Genomic DNA, 27,768 nt, shown 5'->3' with positions numbered 1-27,768 from the left:
TAAATAAAATAAATACACTTGAACTATCTTTCGAATAGAGAGCACTTTAAAAAAGAGGGCTATTTACAGCAGGATGGATTGTCACTGTATTTCTGAAGTAATGCAAATGTTCACTATTCCTATTTATACACTAATATATTGTATAAATATATTAGCACCTGGTGAACTTATCTGATCTCAAAAAAGAGCTAATCAAGGTCAGACAGTCAGTGGGACATGACCAGGAAATGGCAGAGCTATAGACTAGACTGGGGTGTTTTAAAAACATCCTGGAAGAAAACAGTAGCAAACCAATTCTGTTCTACTGCCATGACAACTACATGGTTGTGTACATGGAATTATCAGGACTTGAAAAAGACTTGACTTTTTTTCCTGCATCAACTTCAAGTCAAGAGAAGTAAACTCTTGCTTGTTTCGTATAAGTCTTTGCAAAATAACAACTAAGTGTATTAATTTGCAGTCTGGACAATGCTATTGCTATATAATGTGGTGAAACCAATTAGATTCACCTTCCATATCAGTTTCATTATACAAGCTTAGAAGTGATATTAATATGGCCATACATGTTTGTCCAGTATGTTCTTCCTGTGTTTCTGTATTTCTGAGGGTCTAGATCTGGGCAATGTCACCAAATATAGAGGCACAGTTCCAAATTAAAGATTTTTTGTTTTAATGCAGGATCCCTGCATGCATACAAAGGTATACTGTGAAAATACATCATATGAAAAAACATAAAATTTAAAATGAACCCAGACTCCCCCATTTTCACACTAAGCATACCAACTCACTGCATGGTAGTGATCAGACAAGATCCTTGTCAGCCACGGCAAAGGAAAGAAATTAATTCCCCATAGCTCCTCTAGATGTCTGCCTTTGGGGGGGGGAAAAAAAACTCAATTGTTGCATTTTTGTTATTCAGGACCAAAGGAAGAGCTGTTTCTGATACAATATGGTGAATAACTTATGGGCTAGTTATAATAAGAATATAACAGGAAGAAAAATATATGAGATGAAGCTGTAGTTTTAAAATGCCACACTTTATGGAAGAACATGAACAGTAGCCAAGAAAGCTGTGGGATAAGGCAGAGACAGGTACCCCTCTGTACTCCTCCTTACTTTCTAGGATAGGATTTTTATACAACAGGCATTGGACACATCCGCTTAGCAGGTCCTCCCTTGTGAAACCCATTCCATCAGATGTGAGATACTCTGTTTCTGGAAACCATTCACAGCTCATCTGTTGATCTGCTGATTAGAAAAGGAATCTCTACAAGGCTCTTGGGCTATGGGAATGCCATCTCCACAGCATTTGGAGCATTTTATGCTGTGAACCGCCCAGAGTCGAGTGGAGCTGGGTGGCATCAAAGTCAAAATAATTAATTAATTTGTTCTCTTCTTTTTCTGAGTACTCCCTGCAGTATTTTTCCTGTTCCTCACTGACTATTCACAAAAGTTTCCAGCCTCCTGGCCTTTTATCTGGTTGTCCTCACCCATTAGCCCTCCCTGTCTTCCCTGCTACACCAATCTAATTATTTATATCTGGCAAATTATAAACAAAACCTTTTACTCCTCTATCACTACCTCCTCCATCACTGCCACAACCATTAATCTGTCATTATGAAAGTTTATCTGCAGCCCTTCCCAATTCTTAGGAATCTGGATTTACACCCAATGGTCCAGCTGTAGTGGTACCACTGAATTCTTGCCTAACATACCAAGCTTGATTACTTTTAACTATAGTTAGTTTTTTGTGGCTTAGATTGTTGTACAAAACTCAAGTACCTTTTTTAAATGGACTCTCCCCCTCCAATTAAAATGCTCCGAAAGAAGCATGACAATTGCTCAATATAACCTGGTTTAGAAGCACCTTAAGGCAATTCATTACTCTGGCTGCACTTTTGACCCAGTGCCCATTCCTGCTTTTGCTTGTAACTCTACCAGAATTAAACATTGTCAAACAAAGGCATTCTTGTGTCAACAATTCACATAATCTAAACTTGTCAGAGTTTGGAGTTTTGCACAGTCTGTAGTCATGCAGTTCTTCCTGCTATGTGTTTATGCCAGACAAACACAATGCCAAGGATCAGGTTTAACAACATTTGGCCCAGTTTTCCATTCACCTGCTGCTGGGATGTTCATACAATGAAGGGAAAAATAGATTCAGCGTTCATGTATGTATAGCTTCTGCTAAATAATTTCATATCATTTGCTTAGAAGAGGGGTGCAAAGAATGTCACTTGCCCTAGACTCCTAGAATTGAGAGAGTTTTGGGCCCCTGTTTTTCATTTGGGAAAGTTAAGACAAAATGGGTAGCTTAAGCTTCCCAGCACATAAGGCATTCATTTCAGTCCTTAAAATGCTTGACCCCCATTTTCCCAAAGGCCCTTACTCCACCCACTTTTGCAATGCAGTCCTCAACATATCACTCTAATCTTATTAGAGTTTCCAAGACAGTGAAAATTGCATGGCTTTGATTTAGAGCAATGTTTATCAAACCTGGAAACTTGAAGATGTGTGGACAGCAACTCCCAGAATTCCCCAGCCAGCATGCTGGCTGGGGAATTCTGGGAGTTGCAGTCCACACATCTTTAAGCTGCCAAGGTTGAGAAACACTGATTTAGAAAAAAAAAATGCATCTGAAGTCTATGAAGTAGAGACTTTAGGTGCTGCTCCTAGGTTGATAGGAGAAAGTATATCATCAGCCTGCAAATGAAAGCACCTATTGTTGGAGCTTACAATGTGGCTGAATAAAAAGAAGTCATTTATTTTAAAGAATGTGAAGAAAGAAGCTTCTCACTCACTTATTCCTCTGCCATCACAACAAGTAGACAATACAACATTTCACATACAGTAATTGGAACTATATACGTATCTGACATACTGGTTCAAGCAGCCTTTCTCAACCTTCTGACCCTGGAGGAACCCTTGAAATATTTTTTCAGGCCTTGGGGAACCCCTGCACATTCAGAATCAAATATAGGCCAGAAGTTACAAAATTAAATTCGTTTCATTTGTAGGCCTGTATATACTGTATGTGTTAACAGTGTTCTTAAACTAAAACTAAAGAATGAAACTCTTTAATGTGAAGTTGCCTGAATTTGAAACAATTCTTAAATTGTTTCAATAAATACATTGTGATCTCCCAGGGAACCCCTAGTGACCTCTAGCAGAATCCTAGGGTTCCATGGAATCCTGGTTGAGAAACCCTGGGTTAAAGTGTTGGACTGGCATTGGGGAGACTTGCCCTTACTAGCTAACATGGTGCCAGTTATTCTTTCAGCCCAACCTCTCTGAGTTCTTGAAGAAAAGTGGGAAGAGGGAGTGCTGTGGATGCTTGTCTTGATTTCCAGAAGGAAAGACAAGAGATAGATAGAAGATAGAGAGATAGAGATGATAAAAAGAGAGATATATAACTGATAAATGAGCGGGATGGTTGGGAGTTGTAATTCCAACACCTCTGATGGGCATCAAATCAAGAAAAGTAGTAAAAAATGTAGTTAGACCTAAAGGTGGTGTCAGATTTTTGTCTTTTCCACTGCCTTGACGTGAAGTAATTGCATAGAGTGGCGGGCAATGCATATGAGAGATCAGTTATCAGAACAGAAAGTTGGCATGGTTTGATCAACTGTCACAGCACTGATTAACTCTTAGAGAAGAGGGTGTGCCAAAGCAATGTGACTCAGCTTGGTCACTCCCAAGTGAGAGATCTGTGCGATCAAAGCCACTAGCACAGTCCTGCTTGTCACAGGCCCATCCAAGCAAGGACAAAGAAGCAGGACTTACCTCTTTTTGGGTTCTGGACACCATATCAAACTTATCATCAGTTACAGATTATGCTTTTTATAATCTATTATACTTCTTAAAGTATCAAATAATGTTTCTACTATTTCGTTATGTATCATTAAACATGATGTGGTAAGACGGGGAAAAATACAATAGATTCAGAGAGTTATTTCCAACTACTGACTTTTCCTTTATTTTTATTAAATGTCAGTGAATATTAATCATAAGGTAGAAGTGGGGCTGTACAATATTTGAAGTACTGTTCCTTGATTGAAAAAATAATTACTTTATAAATGCTTTGGAAGATATCAGGAGATATCATAGTTCAATCAAATTGTTTCTGAATGGTTAGAGGAAAAAATGTAATTGAGAAAATGTAGGTAGAAGATTGTCAATATATATTTTGCATGTACATCTACACACTAATAGGTATAGAATGCTTTGAAACCTGTTCTATAAAGTACCAGGCACCCACAAATGCAGTTTATGTCATTGATTCTATCTTACTGAATTTATGTATGTTTACAAATAAGTATTTTTTGCCGTCACAAAATTTAAGACATCAGTTTTGTCTGAATACTCAACTTCTTTCTAAGTTTAAAGAAAAAGTAAACTTACTTGAAGTGATGCCATGTAAACGGAGAGACTGAAAAATAGCTATGTATTGCTGTCCTTCTTCCCTTTCCAAGAAGGCACATATCTTGGGTAAACTAAAGAATCAAAATAATGGAGCAGAAGACTTGATTTAATGCCATCCCTAACATTATCTCCTCCTGAAACGTTTCATTCTATAAATGTTATTCATGTTCTTTTTGAAAAGCCTTTGCAAGGCAGCCAAAAATAAAGTTCAAGGTATCCACACACCCTTGCACACACCTCAGGGCAAGATACTACAAATGAGGTGATTGGGATAGACGCTTTTGCTTCAGCAACACAGATGGCCACTGAAAGCACTTCAACCACAAAGTCTTTATTGTGCTGTAGTTCTATTTTTTAAAAGACATAATTGTTTCTGTTTATAATTCTTTAAATTCCCCAGGTTGGCATGAGCAGAATTATTTACAAATTGTGGCAGATATATAAAGCATTCAGGCTGGTTGTTCATCCCAGAGAAACATGCTACCCACTTTCTGCTGCAGCCTCAGCAAAGAGGCTATTCAGGGCTCCCTGAAGATCACAGAAGCCTTGGAGCTTTGCTCACAGTATGCTATTGGACTAGAGATGGCTCTTCAATGAACTTTTCAGGGCCAGGTATTAGAGCATCTGCTGCAGGTGTGGAGGTGAGAGGCCTTTGGCTGGAGGGAGAAACACCTACCCTATTTTGTTCCCCTTCCAAATTCTTTGCCACGTTGGACTTGTTGGGCTCATAATACCTAATGTTAGGGCTGGCTCTAAGAGGAGTAATAACTTCCCTGAACAAGAGGCAAAGGGAAGGAGACTGGAAGGAAAGAGGCTGCAGGACTTGTTTAAAAGCTTTCCAGTCATAGATTAGCATAACACACAAACATAACATACTGAAACAGACCAGCTTCCTCACTTTAATTGGCTCCTTGAGAAAACTACAAAACTAAACATGGCCCCTATTTTAACATAGTGTTACATTTTAGTTAGTTGAAAGCAGAAACAGAAGCCTCTGATCTCAGAATTACATCAGAAAAGGAGAGAGGAAAGATACATAATTCAAATCTTACTTATATGCTTTAACAGTAAATCGTAGTTTATTGCTATATTTACTCAGAGCCAGCACTCACACATGTGTTTCTATACTGTAATATCATTTCCTGGTGTGTCAAAATTTATTTTGGGAATGAACTGCAATATGGAAAGCTTAATCTGCTAATAAAGCTCTGAAAGATCATGTGTAAGGTCTCTCAAAGGTTGTTCCAAAGGTTGAATCGATTCATAACTGGAGGTAATATCTAACCAGCCATTTAGGTGGTTATATAATGATTAATAAGAGCCAAGCACCTCATTTGAAGACCCAGTCTTTGCCAATGCGGAAGAAAGCAGCAGCATGGAGTTGGTAGACTAAACAAAGCTGTCAAAGGTTCACTGATCTAAGCAAAGAACGCTTGGGTAGCATTTGATAAACAAATCAAAATTTTCAGATAGTGGAGTTAAAGATTTCTATTGTATTTCTGAAGCAATTCTTTTCTGCGTTATTTCATCTTGCTTTCCACAGACATGTCTAGACAGCCTTGTTTTTTAAAGTATCTAAAATGTAAGTGTTTAACACTGAAAAAAAATCTGTCTATCATCATGTTCTTAAAAAAAAAACCTGAAGAATACATACAATGATTATTTTTTTCTGATAAGGTGGTGCAGAGGACTATGGCCTGAACAAGGTCTGAGGCATCTGTTAGTAAAGCATGAACTTAGCCCGGAAAGACAGAAAGCAGTGAAGAAGAAACTCAAGATCAGCCTGCCTTCACTCTCTTTGGTATTAGAGGGAGGGAAAGAGAAACTTGGTCAGACTTCCAGGATTCTGTTATTATAGCTTATGTCAATAAAGAAGAATTCTAATATTTCCTGTGGTGTTTGTTTCCTGATCTGACCTGCCTCAGAGGGCTGACAGACAACTTCACGTGCCCAGTGCATGGGAGGAAGGGAATGTGAAGCTGTCAAATTGGGCCTATTTGCTTTTGAACAGCTGATTTCCATCCCTCCCCCAGACATATCACTAACTTCAGTAATTCTGCTCAGGTTAAAAAGCCATTTGACATAAGCAGAACTCAGAAGAGTTTACTCCTGAGTAACTGAATATAGGATTACAACCCAAAGTCTCTGAGGGCTTCTAGAATGTGTTCTCCAGTACACAACTTGGACTCTTTCTAAATATTTACTTACTTAAAACATTATTTACATAGTCACCCATCTTATATCAAACTCTGGGTGGCTCCCAATATCTGTCAGATCTTTCCTTCCTCTTTCTGTAGCGCCTTTTAGTAGATCTCTTCCAATGTTATTTGTATCAGAGCCATTATTATCAATGGAACCTCTAAAACTGCAGCCATTCATAAAAGAAACTCTGAAGGAAGTTACTTTCTTCATCTCATCCAGGTTCCGTGACTTTGGGGGAATTCATCTGCAACTTGGCTTGATTCAATTCAAATACTTTTTATATTTTATTTTATAGGTGCAAGGCACTCAGAAGTAAGCTCTCTGAATACCAAAAAACATGCAACATGTCATTACAAGGTCAGAGAGGAATCATCTGCCTCTTGCGGTAGTTGACTTCAAAAGGCTAAAAGGAACTCAGAAGCAGTTTTCTTTTACTTTAAACAATAGTTCATTTCCAGTTCCAAGGGATTTGCATAGAAACCAGCTGCCTTCACTGAAATTATCACAATATCCCATATTTGAATTTAATTCATTATTTAAATACAATATATTTCACCTTATAATTTTGGGAAAATATTCTATATTTAAGAATTTTATAATCAATGTATTAAATAAAAGACATCTGAAAGCACGTGCATATGGGCTTGGATTCAAAATTTTCTTCTTGGAGAAGAATGGAACAGACCTTCCTCTCTTCCTCTTCCTCTTCCCTTTTCCCTTATCTTTTTTCTCTCTCTCTCTCAATCACACACACACACACACAACACACACACTTTGTGCAGCTGGAAGTTTCATTCTTTTTCCTTTCTAAGAGTACCTAGAAGTAGATCAAGGAACGGACCTGAGATGAGTGCCTCAATGCAGTTGTTTTTAAAACTAGGAAACTATTTCTGCAACCAAGTCCTAATTAGTAATAAACTAGCCTCTGTATTTACAAAATGTAGCTTCAAAATATCTTTAGACTTCTCTTCAACGCCTGTCTTTCCAACTGACTGAGGACAATTCAATTGTCAGGACATCAGAAGTATCCAGTAAAGCAGACATTAAGCGTTACAAAGAAGGAATACAAGGCCCATATCATTAAAAGTGCATAAGTGATGACATGGGTCATCATTACATAAACACTGCCACTTATGCCCTTATATTAGACGTTGGGATACAAATGTTCAGTAATGCCATTTTGGTGTCATTGTGGTTTGCTGAAGATGCTGCTAACTGATGATTAACAATAATTAAGTGCCTTGAAAGAGAAACTGACTACGGAGGGTAGGCAGACTACTTGATAAGAGGGTACAGTGTGTGCTGACAGAGTTTAAGGAAAACAGATACGCTTTTTTTTTTGTCCTCATATCATCTTAGTTATTGAGTTCTTATAAGGAAAGAATTCTGGAGATCTGCAGCACATCATAATAATGTGAGGTGAATGCCTACATCATTTTGACAAACATTAACAATCCATCAGTTTCAGACAGTATCCATTTGAAAACTCATATAGACGTGAAAGCCGGCTGGGTGACCTTGGGCCAGTCTCTCTCTCTCAGCCCAACTCGCCTCACAGGGTTGTTGCGGGAAGAATAGGAGAAGGAAGGAGTATTAGGTATGTTCACCGCTGTCATGAGCACTGATGGTGACCAGGAGGGGGCCCCTATCCAGGGGGGAAAACGCATGCGTAGTACTGAGGAGTTAAGCAGCCATTCAAAGAGACAGAACAGACCCGCCTTGACTTTTGGGGTTTATCTGTCTGGGTTTTTCCCACGCTTCTTCAGTTTGTTAGGATTTTCTGTCTTATGTGGCAGTAATAAACACTAGAGACCTATTCCTCGTCTCAGCGTGGTTCCTGACTGTTAGGACAACCGCCTTGAGTTATTTATAAAAATAATAAAAGGCGGGATAGAAAATAAATAAATATATATATATATAAAGCTATTGATCTGACAAAATGATGTAATTCATAAAAAACCATCTGGAGGACCCAGGAAATTATGACTGTAATAGCTTAATATCTAAGTTAAATGTAGGTAAACAGTACAAAGTATTATTAAAAATAAACATATTAAGCCTACAAATGGATACATCAAGCTGAAGAATTAGGCCATCATGCAGAACCAAAACCATAACCCTTTTAGAATATCTCTAGCAAATAGCATGGCAAACAGACAATAATGGCTAAGAAATGCTGAGTCTTTAAAGAAGGATCTAATGTGAGCTCCTCCCTGTGTTCATGTAGACTTATTTTTAAGTCTTCTTCAATCAACCCATAATTCATCCATCATTCCAAACTATTTCATTGCTCCTATTAAACAAGGGAAGTCAAGAATTATTTTTATAAAGATGAAAAGAAACTCAGTAGTGAAAGTGTTTAAGACTCGAGACATCTGAAAGATCAACCAGATGTCAACAGAACATGAGTTGCGTTAGATGGAAATTTTCCAGGGCCTCCCTGAAATCTATCAGAATCCAAAGCTAGACCAACCTATTCTGTTTCCACAGAAAGACATATGTATTCATATTTTTAAATTATCTATCTTAAATAAGAATGGTGTCTGAAAGTTGATACAATCACCAAGGAAGTTACACCAGTTACTTCCATAATACTGTATATTTAGTGTAGGCAACTTCCTGAAATAAAAGTTATTTAGATATATGGCATTTCCACACCATCACAACTTTCAACTCCCCCTGGAACATTTTGAAACTGTTCAACAACAAACTGCAAATATTCTTACTACAGCTGATCTTTAAAGATTGAGACCCCCATGGCACTCTTTTCAGCTGACCGACTGCAAAGGATAAATCATTTTGCCCAATCAGTACCCTGCCACACCCCACTCTGCCATAATCTGTGATTTCTAACAAATCACCCAGGTCACTATTAAAAAGGGTGCTGGTAAACACAACTACAATACCATCCAGCTGCTCAATGCATTGTCAGTGCTCAAAAGTTTGTGAAATGCTGGTGAGAGAAGACCCCAGAAGCCACGAAGTAGGAGCTCGCATCAGTGAGAAAGTCACTTATAACACTTGCAGGTTGAAAATAAATTTCTTGCAATTTCTGCTGTGCTGCATCTGAGCAATTTATGTTGACATAAGTGTAGGATCAAAGGGACACAGCATAGATTCTGAAACATACCAAAGACCCATGTGAAAGTGCCCTCAGTTTAAGACAAAGTTATTGGCTTCTGTATTCTGTGAGAATGCATTTTTCTCTGGTATAGACACTCACTCACAAATTTCCACTTTCAATTTAAAAAGGAGAGCATTGTCTTGGGTCAAGGAATTCTGATATTGAGCACTTACCTCAGATGGCACTAATGCATCAGTGGTGAACATGCTTCTTTAAGAAGCTGGTTAAGAATGTACAAGGTTTGTAAAATGATGAATGGCATGGAAACAAGGGGTACATATTTTTCTCCATTTATAATATAATTGGGTATCCTGCAAGCTCTCAATGAAACTGAACTGTAGTTAGTCCAAAATGAACAATGTAAAATGCAGTATTTTAGATTGAATTGTTACTTAAATAATTTACATTAGAACATTTTGGAGTAGGATCAACCATCCACAGCCTGCAACCTTCAAGATTTGTTGGGACTGCAACATCAGGAATATTCAGAAAGCATGACTTTTGGTAATTTCAACACATCTGAGGGCACTAGGCAGGAAAGGTTAGGTTTAAAAAATGAATGAAGTATAGATATAGCAATGGTTATTATCTATAACATCTTCTAAAAAGAGATTCTATTTTCCTAGTGAGTATACATCTTAAAATCAGTAGCTGGACATGCACTGTAACAGAGATGGCATTGTAAAAGCATTTGGCTGGCTAGTGTTGGAAACAGGATGCTGTACTAAATGGACCTTTGGTTTGACTTAGCAGGACTCTCTTATGTTCTCAAAGTCATGCTGAACATTAATTCTGAACTCTCTCTGGTTTTAAAATAGAGCTGTGATGTGGCAGAGGAGGCTTCTGCTGGAAAGAAAAGCAAACACAGACCTCCTTTAGGCACTGTGGAATGAGTTCAGTTGTGTGGTTCTTTGGAACCTGGCCAGTAACTGGGAATTGGCTGCAATTTCCAGTGCAAGAGATCTCCTGCAGCTGTTTCCATGAACTGTGTAAGGAACTGTTATAAAATAGCATAAAGCTACTTGGTATCTCATGTGGCTGCTAAACAATGTAAAGCTTTGTGTATTTGCTTTTTCTCTTGGCCCATGGCAACCTAAGCAAATTACCTTGACTTGCTTCTGCCATTCTCTTTGCTAGACTATTTTTGTGCAAACAGAAAACTCTACTTGGAACATTTTCACCTACTATTCACAAAAATAATAGATAATAAAAAGCCATTGGCTTATTCTCAGGATAACCTTTTAGGGATGGTTGGATGGTAATATTTAAAAGGATGATAATGTTTAAGGTAATGGTATGGTTTTTAAGAGACTCCAGTCTCAGTATGTATCAGCCATATCCAAAAGAGGTCTAAGTCAATGCTGTGCCAAAAATTTCTTCTGTCACATTTTCAACCATCCTCATGCAAATTGATGAGATGTTACTTTTAATTTTTCCTCTCAGAGGGGAAGAAATTTTCAGAAATTCTCAGGTATGAAATATGGGATTCTAGCATTTATCTTACTTAAAAGGTAGCCAAGGAATATTTGTGTTTTGTCCTTTATCATGTAATCATCTTTCCAGGGGTTTGCAGGCTCCTTTCCATAGCAATTTGGTTGGTTAGGGAAATTGTGCCTGATCCCTGATGACTGAATGGACAAATGCCTCCTACCTCTACTAGTCCTGGTGGTATTCCATAGCTCTTTCAATGACATTCCAATGATCTCATTGGTCCTATCCACCTACATTAGCCACTGTCTTCCTCTTTTTCTTGCTTCTCAGCCTTGCCAAGCAAAATAATTTTGCTATCATCCATTTGTCACATAAGCCCTGAGTATGTGAATTTTTGCTTGCTGATTGCCTCAAGGGCTATTAGAATCAGATCTCAAGGACAGATGTCATTCAAAAAGAAACCCCCCCAGCGGGACTTTTTCTGAAGCATGGGTGGCCAGAAAGCTGCAGAGTGATGAAAAAACATGTTGCCAAAATACACACACAACAAGTAGCATCGTCCATCTCCTTACAATAAAGCAAGGACAAAACCATCCTCAGAATGAAAAATCAAGCCTTCTCTTTCAAGGCAAGAAAATGTTCATGAAGATGGACTTTGATATAATCCATTTTCAGTCAGTTGCAGTCACTGGATTTAAGTATATATAACTCTGGATTCAATATGTCTATGACTGGAAGTCTTATTAAAAGCAATAGGAATCACTGCCAGATTAAAAGCAGTTGATTTACTCAGTTGAGAAGCTGATTTAGGATGCTAGAGGAGTTATAATCGGCCCTGCTGATACCTTTGTCTCTTTGGTTTGTTTCCTATTAAACTTGTTTAATTTTGGTTGACATAATGAGATGACAGCAAAATCTAAATGACTAGCAAAAGAATAAACTTCTAAAGGAGTACTGCCTACACGTACATATTTCATATGGCTTAATAAGCAAGCGTTACATGCTCTATTTTTCCAGATGTCTTAAACTGAAGCTTGTTACAGAAGATTATATTAAGCTGAAAGAATACAAAGCTGTAAATGACAAAAATATTTAAAATTCAATGAGCTTAAATCAGATGATTAAGAGTATGGATTTCTGGCTGGAGGGGTAGTTAATCAGCTATTTTGAAAGCAAATAGCATTTGAAAGATAGATTGCTTAACCACATCATCTTGCACATTTTATTAAATATAACCTGTGCAAGAATGAGCTTATGCATCACATTATGCATCACGTTCAGCCTGTGCGGGTGTGTAGCTGCAAATGTCCTTATTTTCAGAAATATTTTCATGGAATGAGTGCTTCTTAGGTCAAACTAATAAATAATGATTCAACTAGGCCTGCCTTCAGTTCATTCCTATCTCTTGGTGGAAAAGGCAGGGCTGGGAGAGAGAGATGAAAAGAAGGAAGAGAGGTTGATATTTGAGACATGGGAGCTCTCTTTTGATTCAAACAGTGATTTCTTTATAGTGGTCCATGACTCACAGGAAAGAATGTCTCATGGGGTAGCAACAGCAGTGTTAAGACAGTCTTTTCTTTTAAAAGAAATCAACCTAAACCACATAAAGTATATTTCACAAGCAAGCCTAGAAATCTTTCGTGGCTGAAGCTGAACTCGGCTCACTTCAGGGAATTCTGTTTAGATGGGGAAAGGGCATGAAAAGGATGACCTGTTGGCTCTCTGCCTTAGCAGCAGCAGATGAAGTGGGGGATGCTGCTGAAGGGCTGCTAATTCTCTACGCTGTATTTGACTGGCATGGGAAAAATGAACAGAGGTTCAGCCATAGAACATAGTGGGAGATTCCTGCAGTGAGCCAGGGATGGCCTAAAGGGCCCCTTCCAACTCTTATTAGTCCTTTGTCTGGAGACAGTTCTCTTTTGCAGCCCAATCAACATCATAGAATTGTTGAGAAATATAAACAAGGTAGCCCATCTAGAACTTCTGTTAAAGACCACATTGGATCTGGGAATTTCATATCAATACATAGTAGGTGAGACTTAAAGAAACCTCCTTTTTTTCCCCTGCCACCCCCTTCCTTTCTCTTTTTTTCCACTTGCAAACAGGCCAAACTCTTGCATTCGGCCAAACAATTGCTTATTGGCACAAGACATTTGAATTTAGGCTGAGAGCTGCAGGAAATCAGGCCTAAGCCAAGTGGCCCAACCCTACTTTAGAGGAGGGTTATGATCCATATAAGAGAATAAGAGAAGTATATACCTGTATTTCAATACCTGCTAAAATATGTGAGGACAGTATCATAAAATGGGATTATCTGAATTTTGGGATTTTGCTGCAGGAAGACCCAGCATAGTACAGTTCTCAAGAGGTAGAATTCATTGATGGTAAACAACCTGGCAAAAGGGGAAATATTAATCAAAGAGTTACATTTTAAAGTAAACTATTTAAAAAGTAGTTATTTTAAGATGTAGGAAAAACATTTAATCTTAAAATATTTCCCTTTGATAATGTTTTTCAAAGGTTCTATTACTTCAAATGTATGAAATTTGAAGTAATATTTATTTCAGCATATTGATTAACATCTGATCTGGCAGATAATGACTATAATTCCAAAAACAGCATATGATATGGCCCAGTGTTTGCAAAATTCCAAATTTATTAGCAGGCAAAGACACAAATTACATTGTTTTTATAAAATATTTTACCTTTGAAATAATACAATTAAGGTTAACATGGGTGCCATTTCATAATTCAATAGGTGCAGGGACCAACTTTAACAAGGAAGATGTCCAGAGCAACTCTTGATTATGTTACAGTTTAAATGTGAAAGACCAAGCCAACATCTAGAATATTGTGATGATTACTTCTAATCTATAAAAATATTATCAATATATCAGCAGTCACATGTGACTTTATTTTAAAAGCAAAACATAATTGTATTTATTTATGCATATTCCATGGACATGCTTTTCATTTTTTAATAACAACCTCCAATGGATTACTTGCATAATATCTACTGCCTAATCAAGACAAGCCTTGGCAGCTGCTTGCTTCCTAAACTAATCATATAACAAGGTTTTCATGGATCACAATTAACGTTAGTGGTGGAAACTGTCCATCCTTAGAAGTCTCAACTGCACTCAGATTCATGTACAGGAATGATAACAAGTACAGGGGTAAGTGTACATGTAAATATGCCTGTTTGTAAATACAGCATGTAACTCACCACAAAGTGTGTTTATACATTATCTTGATGGATCATTACTAAATCTAATAAGACCAAATCTATATTCCAGGAACCATTCCTTTTGACCAAGTACTTTCTGACCTTGGAGATTTAAGCACTTTCTGTAGCAGCTCCAATGGCAGATTCCGCAGGTAAATCTGGGAACCAAGCTGTGGGACAAGGTTCACCTCAATCCATCTTTCACAATCAGTGATCAAGGAAGGTTGCTTATACTGTTTCCAAAGAGAGGGGGGGGGGGAAGAGAAGTTAAACTCTGAACTCTAGAACCATCTTGTGGTGGAAACTGGAAATTAAACCGCTGTATCTGTATATGAGTTGAGACAAAAAGAACATTCATTTCTTTTTGAAAGACATTTTAATAACTGCAAATCTAATCTTATAAAATGAAAGTGCAACTAATTCATTTAGAATTCCCACACCAGGAAGATTTGCAGATCTCTGCTGAATTTGTACTCTGTGCTAAGCGTCTGTACTGTATGTGAAAAAATCTCTATTTTCAATTGCTATGTAATATGAAGGCACTTCTCCTGCCACAGTTCTGTAGGACTATTAATCTCCATCCTGGAGACATGCCCAATTTCTTTAAAAATTGCTTCCAGAAACCACCTTCTTGAACCCATAAAGGATTTTTTCACTGAACAGATGGGTGCAAGTTTCGTCAGAACCCAGTAAGGCAACTAACTGATGAGGAAGAAAGCGAAAAAAGGAAATGGAGAAGTCAGTTTGTTCCAGATCATCCTCACAGCTACACAAAGACTTACACAAATGTAAGGAGAGCAACAAGTGCCTGTGAATACACAATAGAGCAGCACTACAGTATATATTAGTTTACTACTTTAAAAAAAACCATTAAGTTTGAAGCTCACCTTGCAGCCTGCAGTATAATATCTACAGACATTGGCTGTGCAAATGCTTCTTCTCATGACCTGGATGCTCCTGGAGGACAGAAGAAATGGAGCTATAACTGAGAAAAGGGTTAAGGGGAGAACCGGAAGAAGGAAGTGCAAGACACAAGTAATCTCTCTAGCCTTTGGCTCTCTACAAGCAAATGCCCACCAGATGCCATGGAACTGCAAACCTCAGAACTTCTTTAGCCACCCAGTGGGACATTCTAGGAATTGTGTCTCAGTGATTCTTCAGAGAATCAGCCTGGAGAAGACGATTTCAGGGATTTCAGTGTGAATTGGGGGGAACGTATTTTCCTTACCCTTCTTACCCAGCTTAGCCTAGGTCACTGAGCAACGTTTTTCCTCTCAGGGGGCATAGCAGACAACTGCTGCAGGGAAACAATGTTTGTTTGGATTGTTTACTTCCTGTTTAATTCCATACAACACAGTTCTCTCAGGGACAGTATGATTGGCGTTTTGGACAAACACTCTAACTCTCTGGAGGACAATTCAGGCTGCCTCCTCCCCAGCCCCAGATAAAAATGGGTCCTCAGAAGTGTTCCTTTTGTAACCTCCGTTAGCAAAAAGTAGCTAGTTAGAGTTGCTGGCGAGTCTAAATTTGTATAAAAGCCATTTAGGGCTAAGCTAGAAATGAAGGAAAATCAACATATTCTGTGTTCTTAAAACAAAATTTAAGGGGAAGGGGAAATTTACTCAAGACACCACACCAGGACTGGAATTTAACGATCATTCTTTTGTGTTCCCTTTCCTAAAATCACCCCCACTCCAAGCAATGGAAAGCAGTATTTCCATCAAAGCAAATAGCAGCATTATGAGGGCAGCTCGAAAGGTGAGAAATCTATGGATATGAAAGCACTTTAAAAATTCTGCCCAAAATCAGAAGCCTGATGTAATGTTCTTCTCCACCTGCAATAATTGTTAACTTTTTTCTTTTCATGACTTATTTACTCGGTCTTTCAGCTATCACTGTACACTGTGCACATACTTTCAAATTTATCTTATCGAAGGGAGAAGAGAGAAAGAGAATCTCTTCAGGATACTGATTTGTGCACCAGACACCATTGTTTCATCACAAAACTTTATTTACATAATTGTGGAAACTTACAAGTTAAACTTGTCAGTGAATGCTCACTCATGTTACCAGTTCTCTAGCAATATCAAACAGAAGTCCACCAGTGTCTAAAATATATGTTTAATCCATTAACTACTGAGATAACATGGTTTTTTTTTCAAGATCAGGAAGTATATTTTGGAGACAGATTTTTATAAGGCAGTTTTAAAAATATACAACTCAGATTATTCATCTCATGTTTCCTGGCAGGCAGAGAGTATCATCTTATGCTCTCGCTGGGTGACAGAAAGATATATTTCAATCATTCTCTCACTCCAATATTGCTGGCTTCAAGAGATTTATGGGAATATAGAAAGTTTTGCCAATAATAAATATTAAAAAGCTGGTCTTGAAGTTCAACTACAAGAAGATGCAAAACATCTTCTTGTTTTGCATCTTCTTGTAGCTGGGTGCTTCTTGCATCACGTTGGGTGCTTAACATACGCAAATCTGCTTGATATATTCTTCTATAGCAGCTTTCTCCAACCTGGCAGTCTTCAAATGTATTGGACATCACTTCCCATAATTCCAGTGGTTTATGGGAGCAGAGTCATTGGTTGTACTATATTGTGGCTAGAGGTTATGGGAGCTGACTTTGAACACATTTGGAAGGCCACATATTTAGTGAAGGCTGTTCTACAATATTACTAGAGAAACAATAGTTTAGGTCAGGGGTGGGGAATCTATAGTACTCCAATACTTTTATTTTTATCCCACCTTAATTACTTTATAAGGAAACATATATAATATTCCTTCCTTCTGTTTCCCCACAACAACAACCCTGTGAGGTGGGTTGGGCTGAGAGTATGTGACTGGCCTAAAGTCACCCAGCCGGCTTTCATGCCTAAGGTGGGACTAGAACTCACAGTCTCTTGGTTTCTAGGCCAGCACCTTAACCACTACATCAAACTGGTTCAATTTCTCCTCAACCTCAGGCAAAATGGGAGGGATGCAACCCCAGACAACATGGGAAGGATGCTGGAAGATAATTTCACCAAAATTTAGAAGGCCACAAGTATAAACTCCTAACTTAATTACACTTGTCACTTAAGTATAAATATAGTTGTTTAAACATGACTTTTGGATATATTTTGGCTGATGAAAGCTAACATTTTACTCAGAACATTTTTGTAATAAGAGAAGGGCCACTGCACAGTTCAATCCCCAAATCTCAAGCAAATTGTATTATGGTATGTCAAAATCTACTTACTTTTGGAAAAGTCTAGGGAACTGTAACACTTCTGCTGCAGCCAGAATTCCCAGAACATCTTCTTCATTCACTTCTGGTTCAGAATTGTACAAGTTCTTGAGTGCAACAGCAAAGGCTTCATCATATCAACAGAATATGCAAATAAATACATCAGTATAAATATAATAAGTTGTCAGCACAATCTCTGCTCCTGAACAGAATATTTATTCAGGCTACTATAGAACTATCACTACATATATATTATTTGCTCCCACCATCAATGATTTTAAACAACAGGTGGATATCAAGAACGCCTCTCTCAAACACCCATGCTTTCTGGTCCAAAGCAGATTCTGAAAAGGTTGCTCAATATTTTTGATATCTAGGGAACATAAAACAATAAAGTCTCTTAGAAGGCATAGAATGCAAGTAGGACACTGGGATCAGTATAGCTGTTTCCATGCAAAGGAACATGAGAAACAGATTGAGTCCATTCTTTTCCACTTACTATTAGTATCATATGCTCATCATAAGGATGGGGATGGGGCACCCATGGCTTTCCAGGTGTTAGACTTATTCCCATGAACCCCAACCAGCACAGCTAATTATCACAGATGGGAATTTTATTTGGCCCCAGATATTTTTATTAATTTTTAAAAGTTTTAAACCAATTCATTCTTAAATGACTCTCGCTGATGAAGTAGAGAAATATTTAAAAAAATATAGTAATGAGTACAGGTAGTACAATGAGAGATCTAACCTAATCTATTTCCTCACACTGGCCTGTGAAACACCCTAATACCTATGGCAAACAGTCAATTTATAGAGTCAGATAGTTTACATTACCAAACCGAGTGACATCTTGATCACTGATCTCCAAAACAATGGTGACTTTGGGCAATTTTTCCTTCTGTTTGTGGAATTTGTCAGGTTTATGATCAGTTAGTAGACATAGTTTATAACAATTGGTTTCTGCCAAAAACATTGGAAACACAGGAAAACTGAAGTAAAGACAGTATAAAAATGCAGAATATGTGGCTTATTCAAGGCAATGGTGGATTGAGGAAAACGTCTAAATTTTTATAAATAAGATTTATTTTTATAAAATAAATAAGGCATTTTGCCTACTAGTATACTGGCAGTTTAATAGTTCATGACAGTTTAGTTGTTATTTTCAAAGAACCAAACATCTTTTCTAACATTTTCTATCTATCTTGATTGCTCATATAGAAGAGGGAGAAATGTAAAAATGTAAAAACACCAACACTAATTTTTAACCCTCTGATCATAGCTTGAAAAATATGACTGTGGATTTCTGGCTTAGGGTCAGCAGGTATCACTGAAAGTCCCTGACTGTAAACCACTGCGAATCCAGTGAATTAGAAGATGAATTATATATTAATTATATATTATATATCAGTGTTTTAAGCATGTCTATAGACTTATAAAACATAAATTTTGTAACAGAACATCTACCAATACCTTTCTTAGGCATCGGTGGGCTTTCTGAGTTTGGGGAGTCACTATTCTGTACTGCTTCAGCAAGAAGTTGTGAAAGGACATAGGATTTAAATAAATACATTCGATGAAGTTCCCATTCATAGCCCAAACAGTCCAAGGTTACATCTGAAGAAAGAGAGGGAAGATGGTCAGAAGCCATAGCTATTTCTTGGGAGATGAAAAGTCAGTCATTGCAGCATATGTATTTCAAATCATACTGCTTACCTGGTTCCATGCCTTCTGTGATCTTCTGTGTAAAAGAAAAAAGCATCTCATTGGGAGATCCTTGGCGGGAGAATATCCTTAGTGAAAAAAAGGGTGAAGAAACCATGATTTTAATGCACATAATTTGATTAAAAGCCATCATGGCACACTCTACATTAAATTTCCAAACCTGATGTATCAGGACTGCAATTTTGGGGGTCATGCTGGCAGGGAATGTAGAAGGTACAGCCCCAGTGCATCTGGGGGATTGGACATAAGTGAAAAATAGCTGATATTTTTAATCTGCACGTGATCTAAAATTATCCATATGATGCAGTAATAATTTCCAAGTGTAAAGTGATCTGTGTAAACCCATCTGGACATTAGAAATTCAGCCTATGAGTAGTAAGATTATAGGAGAGTTTAGTAGCAGTTTGCTAAATTTCTATCTATGTCTCTAAGTTAAAGTGCACCTAACATATGCGCATATATTGTACATAATAGACTGAGTTCCAATTTTGCTTCCACCAATGAATGAGTACCAATGGCAATTTACTTTGGAGGTAACCCAGTAATTAACAATACATTTCAGGTTACAGTTGTATATTCCTCAGTCAAATTCAGTCAAATACATAACACCCTTATGCATTTTGGGACTTCTTATATGTGAGTGATGGACATGTATCAGTATTTTTCAAACTTGGCAACTTTAACATATGTGGACTTCAACTCCCAGAATTCCCTAGCCAGCAGGAGCTGAAGTCCACACATCTTAAAATTGCCAAGTTTGAGAAACACTGACATATATATAACTTTCTCAACCTGGTTCTATCCCTGATTCAACTCTCAGAACGTTTACTTAGAAGAGCACCAGGTTGGAAAAGGTTAGTAATACATTCTCTCAATAAAGTACATTCTTACTACTAAACATAATGGAACTATGGTCTTTGGTTGTTTTCATACAGTATATTACCTTTTCCATCACATATAAGCCTGAGCTATGCTATCAATAATTTCCATTTTAAAGCATTTGGTGTAGTGTTATAATAAGAACTAGTTCTGGCTGGTACCTGGGTCTGTGTTTGATTTTGGGAGGCATAGTTGAAAAAGAGTGCCCACTAGGTTCTTTGAGAAGTTCTGCACCTGCCTTCCAGTCCTCATGTTCTTCCTCCAGAGACACAGGTGTATCAGCTGGACAGTTGGAAAAAAAAATGCAAGGAAGGATTTCAGTAACTATGAGATAGCAAACATGTTTATATGCTGTTAATTCAACTGTGCAGTCTGCAAGGGAAAGTCACTTGTGTTTCTTCAACATTATACCACTCTGAATGCTAACAGGAATCCTTAAGGTTCCCTTCAGATTGCCAGGCTGAATGCATGAAAATTGGTGAGGATGGCTGAGTTTTTACAACATACTGAGCCATGAACCAGCCAACCACATTGTAGCTTGGTGTGTCATATAAATGCAGCCCATCAGTTAGTTTTATGGTTCTCTGTGTTTATGGTCAACTCAGAAAATTGGCTTGGTTATTTATTTATTTAGTCAATGTATGTAGCTGCCCACTTGACATGCAATTCAGGGCAGTGTACAATTAAAATGACAAATAACCCTACAAAAATAAAATATAAGAAATTGTAAAGCAAGTTTTGTCAGAAGCAATGTCAGGGGAATTGACGATGAAACCACGTTGAGTCAGCTTTGCAACTCTGGTTCTTTATTGTTCTTGCCACATACAGAATCTTGCCAGACTAAAGGTCTCCTAACTGATCTAAAAGGAAAAATACTCTTGGAAATCTAAGGTGGGGCTAGTCTAACGCTCTTCCTTGCAGCCCCCCCCCCCATGCTCTCCAAACTATGAGAACATTTATCAGCCTGGAATGCGCTCTCTTCTCCCCCAGGTCCGAGCTCCATCACATCACCACCACCCCTCCTCAGGGACACATTCCATCACATGCAATTGATGGACTGGGCAATGCATACAAAACAATGAATCTTGACAGGTTCACAAGACCTTCTGATCCAACACCTGGGGGGAAAACCAGGTCTTCAGTGCCTTACATAAGGCAGGCAGGCAGGCAAGGTCAGGGCCATCCAGATCTCCAGAGGTATGCTCTTCCATAGGGCAGGAATTTGTTATTCTTAACTGAATAAACAATGATTAAAGTGAGTCATCTGAACACAGCCACAAGGATTGAGGCTTGTAGATATGACCCTATTTTCTACCTCATTTCAAGTCCTCATGTTCTCAAGCAAACATCCCCAGTTCCTCATAATACTTTATTTCTATATCCCTTATCATCCTAGTAATTTTCTTGTGAACCTGCTCAGGGGTATCCATAACATAAACAGAAGGGCAGGAGTTTGATCACATGGTTGTGGTTACCATCTTGATTTTTTGGACCCCCTCATTGCAATCACACCTGCTAGTTTCTCCATTTTCTACCTTCTAAAGCAGCCTTTCTCAACCTTTTGACCCTGGAGGAACCCTTGAAATATTTTTCAGGGCTTGGGGAACCCCTGCACATTCAGGCTCAAATATAGGCTACAAGTTACAAAATTATAATATTTGTTTCATGGGTAGGCCTGTATATATGCATTAACAGTGTTCTTAAACTAAAAATAAAGAATGAAACTTACCTCTTTAATGTGAAGTTGCCCAAATTTGAAATATTTTTTTAAATAAATCGTGATCTCCCGGAGAACCCCTAGTGACCTCTCATGGAACCCTAGGGTGCCACAGAACCCTGATTAAGAAACCCTGTTCTAAAGTGCAATACCCAGAACTGGATGCAGTAGTCCAAGTGTGGTTTAACCCATGCAAAGTACAATTGATCAATTACTTCCCATGATTTAGATACAATGCTTCTATTACTGCATTCTGAGATTGCATTGGCCTGTTCAATTGTTGCATCTCATGCCTGCACATGCTTAGTTGTCCAGTGAGACCCCTAGATTCTTTGTTCATGCATTGCATCAGATGTCTCCAATCCATTCTTGTCCTTTTTCCCTATTCTGATGCAGTTACTCTTGTCACTTTAATGTTCAAGCCTGTTAATGTCATTATGAGTTGTTATAGAATTGAGTGACCTTATAAATTTAATTAAATAAATGAAGTTGTCTTCTAAGGTGCTAACCAATCCCCCTAGCTTGATGTTCATCTGTATATTTAATAAGTCTCCTTTCCATTCCATCCCCTAAATGATTTGTAATTCTGCTGAATAGCACACAGCAAAAGATGAGCCCCGGGGGACATCACTTAATACACAACCATTTACAAGAAGCCATTGGGTGAACTTGTTCCACCAGCTGCAAATGTACTGGATCACTGTCCCCTCAAGCCCATTTTTATTCATGTTTCCCACAAGAATATCATGTGAGACTGCCAAACACTTTTCTGAGATCAAGGTATTCTATGTCCACAGCATTCCTTTGGTCTTTCTAACTAGTAACTCCGTCATAGAAAGATGTCTGGTAATTTTGGCATTGTTGTCTATGTGCTCACAGACATGTGGCTTCACAGTCTGTTCTGAAATTTTGCCCAGTTAGCTGGCCTGTAGTTTCCTCATCCTCCTCTTTCACCTTTTTGAATACCTGGTCTTAGTTTGATCTTCTGTAAACTTCTGACACCTCACCAGTTCTCTAGCATTTTTCAAAGTTTATAGTCAGAAGTTTTGAAAATACTCCCAATACCCTTTCAGGGTTGGGGTGGGGCTTAATTTGCCAGGCCTTGAAGATTTACATTAATTTAGGGTAGCAAGGCAGGTTCTTACTATGCCTTCATTAATCCTGACCTTCCCCCTCCTCCACTTCCTCAATCATGTTAGGAAGGGCCCTATCTCCTTCTCAGAGAAGAGAGACAGAAAGGAGATGTTGAACAGGTCTGCCTGATCCCTATTCCCTGTTTTCACTTTCCCCCTTCCAAATAACCAACAATCTTCATGACTCTTTTTCTGTGGACAAGCTAAAACACTTTCTACTACATTCTGCATTCCTTGGTGGCCTTATCTGGCCATGACCTTTAACCTTCCTGACTGCATCCCTGTTGGCTTGGGCTACCTGTTTAAACTTTTTATATATTAGTTTCTGCTTCTATTTCCTATAATTCTCCACTTTGCTTCTTGGATACTCATCCATAAAGGCCTCTTAAAGCTTTTCCCATTTTTTTCCTTCTCACAGGGATCATTTCTATCTGCTCTTTCAGTTTTTTCAACAAAAGAATCTGTACAAAATTGTGATTGCCCTGGCCAACCTAGGTTACTTGGTGTATCAGCAGATGGGTTGCGAGGAAACTCCCCAAAACTCAAGGACTCACAATCCCAGTGACACTTAAAAAGAGAGCCTATTTAAAAAAGCATGTAGGAACTGGAAGAACATTTCCCACTAAGCCATTATATAGCTTATTGTTCTGGCTTCATGCAGTATATGAATCCATGCATTGTAGGTTGTTAGCAATGAAGGTTAAAAGAAATAATCCTTACTGTGGAGTCTGAACCCAGGCAATATTTCTAGTTATCACTTTACCTGACATTATTCTCATCAAGTTCTCATGGAGGCCAGTTTGTTTAGCTTTATTAGCTTGTGAAATTCCTAGTAAGTCACAGGTTAGGCTGAATGGAAATTGCCAGCGATTGGTGAGTCCAGCTTGATTGCGGAAGAAACGTGTTTTCACGGGTGCTGGAATCTTAAACAAAAGCATTTTTTATCCCAGGATGTTCAATATATGTATATTAAAAATTGTCTGCTCTGTCAAAGACATAGTTAGGGAATCCAGATTTCAGAGGAAATATCATCAGGTCCTAGAGGTGACAAGGAGAGTTATTTCTTACCTTTATACCTTACTTTATGGTTTTCCTTGGAAAAACTGATTGACTGTTTTGGAAACAGGCTGCTGGAGTAAGGGCCATCCAGATATCTCAGCCTATTTTTTCCCTTTGTTTCAGCCAAGACAGACATTAGTCAGCGATAATGACAGTTGTTGGACAATTGTTTATTCACTGAAGCAAAATTCAAAGGGAATTCTTTATAATTCTGAGGAGAGTTAAACAAATCTCTATGAGACTACCAAAATTTCCTCAAGGAATCTCTGGTGGGTTATTATGTAAAATGGCTTACATAATAATCCACCATCCTCCTAACTGTAATGCAAAAGAAAAATGAAATCTGAGCCAAACATTATCTGTGAAAGTTTTGGTGACAATGGGTGGGTGAAAGGTACTGGGAGACAAGAAGTAGGCCTGTGTGAAGTAACATAGATACTGTCCATCTTGACAAAGTGATTTAGTCTGTAAAGGTGACATGCTTTGCTTCAGTGAAACAAAACATTCTTAACTTAACATCAGTTTGGATGGCATTGAATTGCTTTGAGCAGTAGTGGGAAAAGACTCCTATCAGCGTTCTCCTCCAGCAATGCCTTCAAAGTTGAGTACCTGTGATGGTCCTGGCTTGCAATCAGTACTCCACACACGAAACACGTTGGAATCGATGGGAATCCTTTCTTGCTCTCCGTAACTCATGACACATTAAAGATCCAAGTGATTTCAGATTTACAAGTATCAGTATAAATACCTTCCTTTTCCCCTCCCCTCTAGTCAGTTTCTGGGGTCAGTAGCTCCGCTTGTCTGGTGCCTCTGTCAGTGTGTTTGAAGGTCCAAGGTGCTGAATTAGCAACTTCCCCTTCCTGCCCGTCTGCTGGCTATTGCTTTCGTGTGTTTGTTTACTGAGCATTCCCTGGCTGGCACCATGTCACAATGGCACCCAGGTGGGGGTTGTTCATGACAGCATCTTTAGGATTGCCTGCAGCATTTGCTGAAGCTACCCAGTTTAGGTGGCTTTTGGTGTGGTCAGGTTTGCCTTCTTGGCCATCTAGACTAGAAATGGATCATCTGAGGAACGAGGCTGTAAATGTTCTGGTTAATAGTTGCTGTTAGAAGGAAGGCTAACAATGCAACACAAGCATTCCAATGAATACTTTCAAATGAGAGACCTATATATAGGCAATTTATGACAATAAAACCCTTAGCCATTTTCTTGTGCTTTTTTAACTGCAGGGGAAGAGGCTTGCCTCTTGTGTAAAGTCATGGTAGTCTCCGTATGTTCATTGTTATTTCTTTTGTCAGTATGAAACCTAATACTTGCAGGATGATCTAGGACAGCCATTTCAAGCACATGCTGGTGTCCCCTTTATGTTGTCTGAGCTTTGCCCGCTATAATGTTAATGTTCATTCCAGTTCTTAATGGGGAAAGGTCAAATATAAAATATTATTACCCTATGCAGCTGTGTGTGAGAAGTTAGCAAAGAGGTCATCCAGAAGGATTACAGATCAGTAGGGAAGAACAAGAGTTCAGCTTGATGGAAGGAGAGATGAGAAAAACTGATCCCTATATCATGCTAAGCCATAATATGATTTATTTGTGGCTAAGCATATTGTATGAACCCATCAACTGTGGTTTATTAAAGTAACCATAGTTAAGCAAACCATGGTTTAATATTAACTTAGAACCAAATCTCAGTGACAAGAAGGCAGGTGGAGAAAGACAGTGGACCAACAAATAAAAAACTGAAGGTAGAAGTGAAGGAAACAGGATTTCATGAAAATTTCATGCTGAATGTAAAGAAAAAAGAGGTTCTGTAATGTTAATGGAATGGAGCTTAGACAAGGAATTAAGGGTTTGGGGGCAAAAAGACAGAGGATAATTAATTAATTTTTAATGTTGACTGCAAGCCTCTAGTATGGCAGAATTATCTTTGCTTCTTCCAATTGAGTAGTTAAGTGAGACACATACACTTTGCAGTATAGCTTTTACTGGTACAGTAAATCTTGTAGATCCATAGGAGTAATATACAGTAGTAGACTCTTTAGTTCATGTAAGTTAAATCGTTGTGCAATTGTATATATGATAGGGTTTTATATCTGAGCTAAGAAATCCAGATAACCTCTGGATGGCATCACATACACAATTGCACTCTGACCTATACACCTCGGTTATAACTCTAATGGAAGAATTACAGGTAATAGGTGGTCATCTGGATTTTAACAGTCCAGGTAAGGCAGTCCTAAGATATGACTACTCCATTTTAAATTCATTGAATTTTATGGTCAATAACTTAATTTGGGAGTAGGTATCTTACAACTCTCAGTGTATCATTTTCCTTTGATCCCATAGCCACCAGAAACTACACTTACCTTCGATAGCACTTTCTCACATGGTGAAAGTCCTCCCAGAGATACAAAGGGAGCTGATAGCAGGTAACTAAAGGTTAAGAAGGTACAATCAATGCTACACCAAAGAAGGCTGCAAAGATAAAACTAAGTTTACATAACCTCCCTCTCAAAAGTGCACAATTCTTTTAGCCCATACAAAAGCAAGTGAAAAATTAGTCCTCTATACATTTACTGTCATGTATTTTATCTTACATGAAAGTGGGACATTTGCAAGGTAGATGAAATCAGTATCCTGTGAGGACCAAAGTCTCTCTAAAGCTTGCTACCAAATTGTAATTTTAATGTGATACATAATATGTAGTGAATAATCAGTATGACTGTATTGAATTATTAAATATTAATTTAATTTATTAAATATCATTTACATTTAAATCACAATAAATATAGTTTAGGTCCTGCCCTCCTTTATGTTTGGAGCACAGTTCTCAAACAGCAGATGTGGCCTCAGCCTGAAAAAGATAGAGAACCCATATTCTGAGAACATAGTCCACATCCTATGGAATGCCTGGAATGTTCTATCATAGCCTGTCCCAACTTGGTGCTCTTCAATGCATTCGACTTCACTCCCCATCATCCCTAGTCATGCTGTCTAAGACTAATGAGACTTACAGCTGAACATTTAGGAATGCTATCTAGTTGGGGAAGGCTGATCTGCTAACAGACATGCCTAGAAGCAAACACCAAGAAGTCATTCCCTTTGCCAACCACTTGCCCATTGCAAACATGTATTTGGAAGTGTTAGCTTCTACTTACAGGTGTGCCGTATTGTCCGAAGCCAGTGTTTCAGGAACAAAGGAAGAGAACTGAAAAATGTCTATGGAATTCCGTTTTTTTGCATAAAGATGCTTGTAGCAAGCCATGTGGCAAGAAGTTCAAAAATGGTACACTAGTTTATTGTTAATCCTCAGGTAGAATAACTAAGAGCTGCTGAAGAGAAGCTCACCATCCCCTTTCAATTTCCTCTCCAACACTCTCCTTCAAAAGTAAAAGATGTCTAGCATCAATATAATCAACAAATGAGAGGCTGTCATACATATAAGCCAGTATTGTGACATCTTACCTCACTGTGGCATCACAATACAGCCACAGCAACACCCACATTTCTGGTTCAAAGCCAGGAAAAAAGGTATCAACAAAGAAGGGTCCTTCAGAAGGACACGTGTCTCAGAAAGATTACTGTTGTCGGTATACAAATAGAAAAAAGAT

General features: G+C 38.2%; 1 protein-coding gene across 1 annotated transcript in view; it reads right to left on the bottom strand.

Moving 5' to 3' along the window:
* BTBD16 (BTB domain containing 16) overlaps positions 1–27,422 on the bottom strand; it is a 32,837-nt gene extending 5,415 nt beyond the window's left edge. Inside the window, exons 1-13 of the mRNA XM_063307288.1 lie at positions 27,316–27,422; positions 26,524–26,590; positions 23,861–24,020; positions 20,409–20,529; positions 19,360–19,436; positions 19,117–19,260; positions 18,481–18,606; positions 17,656–17,770; positions 15,293–15,362; positions 14,508–14,638; positions 13,453–13,572; positions 4,398–4,493; positions 789–867 (exon numbers count right to left, since the gene is read on the bottom strand). Of these exons, the coding sequence (XP_063163358.1) occupies positions 789–867; positions 4,398–4,493; positions 13,453–13,572; positions 14,508–14,638; positions 15,293–15,362; positions 17,656–17,770; positions 18,481–18,606; positions 19,117–19,260; positions 19,360–19,436; positions 20,409–20,529; positions 23,861–24,020; positions 26,524–26,590; positions 27,316–27,422 (1,413 nt within the window). The remainder of the gene's footprint in view (positions 1–788; positions 868–4,397; positions 4,494–13,452; positions 13,573–14,507; positions 14,639–15,292; positions 15,363–17,655; positions 17,771–18,480; positions 18,607–19,116; positions 19,261–19,359; positions 19,437–20,408; positions 20,530–23,860; positions 24,021–26,523; positions 26,591–27,315) is intronic.
* Between the last annotated feature and the right edge of the window lie 346 nt (positions 27,423–27,768).

Source organism: Candoia aspera, chromosome 6, assembly GCF_035149785.1.
Source record: "Candoia aspera isolate rCanAsp1 chromosome 6, rCanAsp1.hap2, whole genome shotgun sequence".
NCBI lineage: Eukaryota > Metazoa > Chordata > Lepidosauria > Squamata > Boidae > Candoia > Candoia aspera.
Note: the sequence above shows the minus strand (reverse complement) of the source record. Positions and strands in the feature narration are given on the sequence as shown.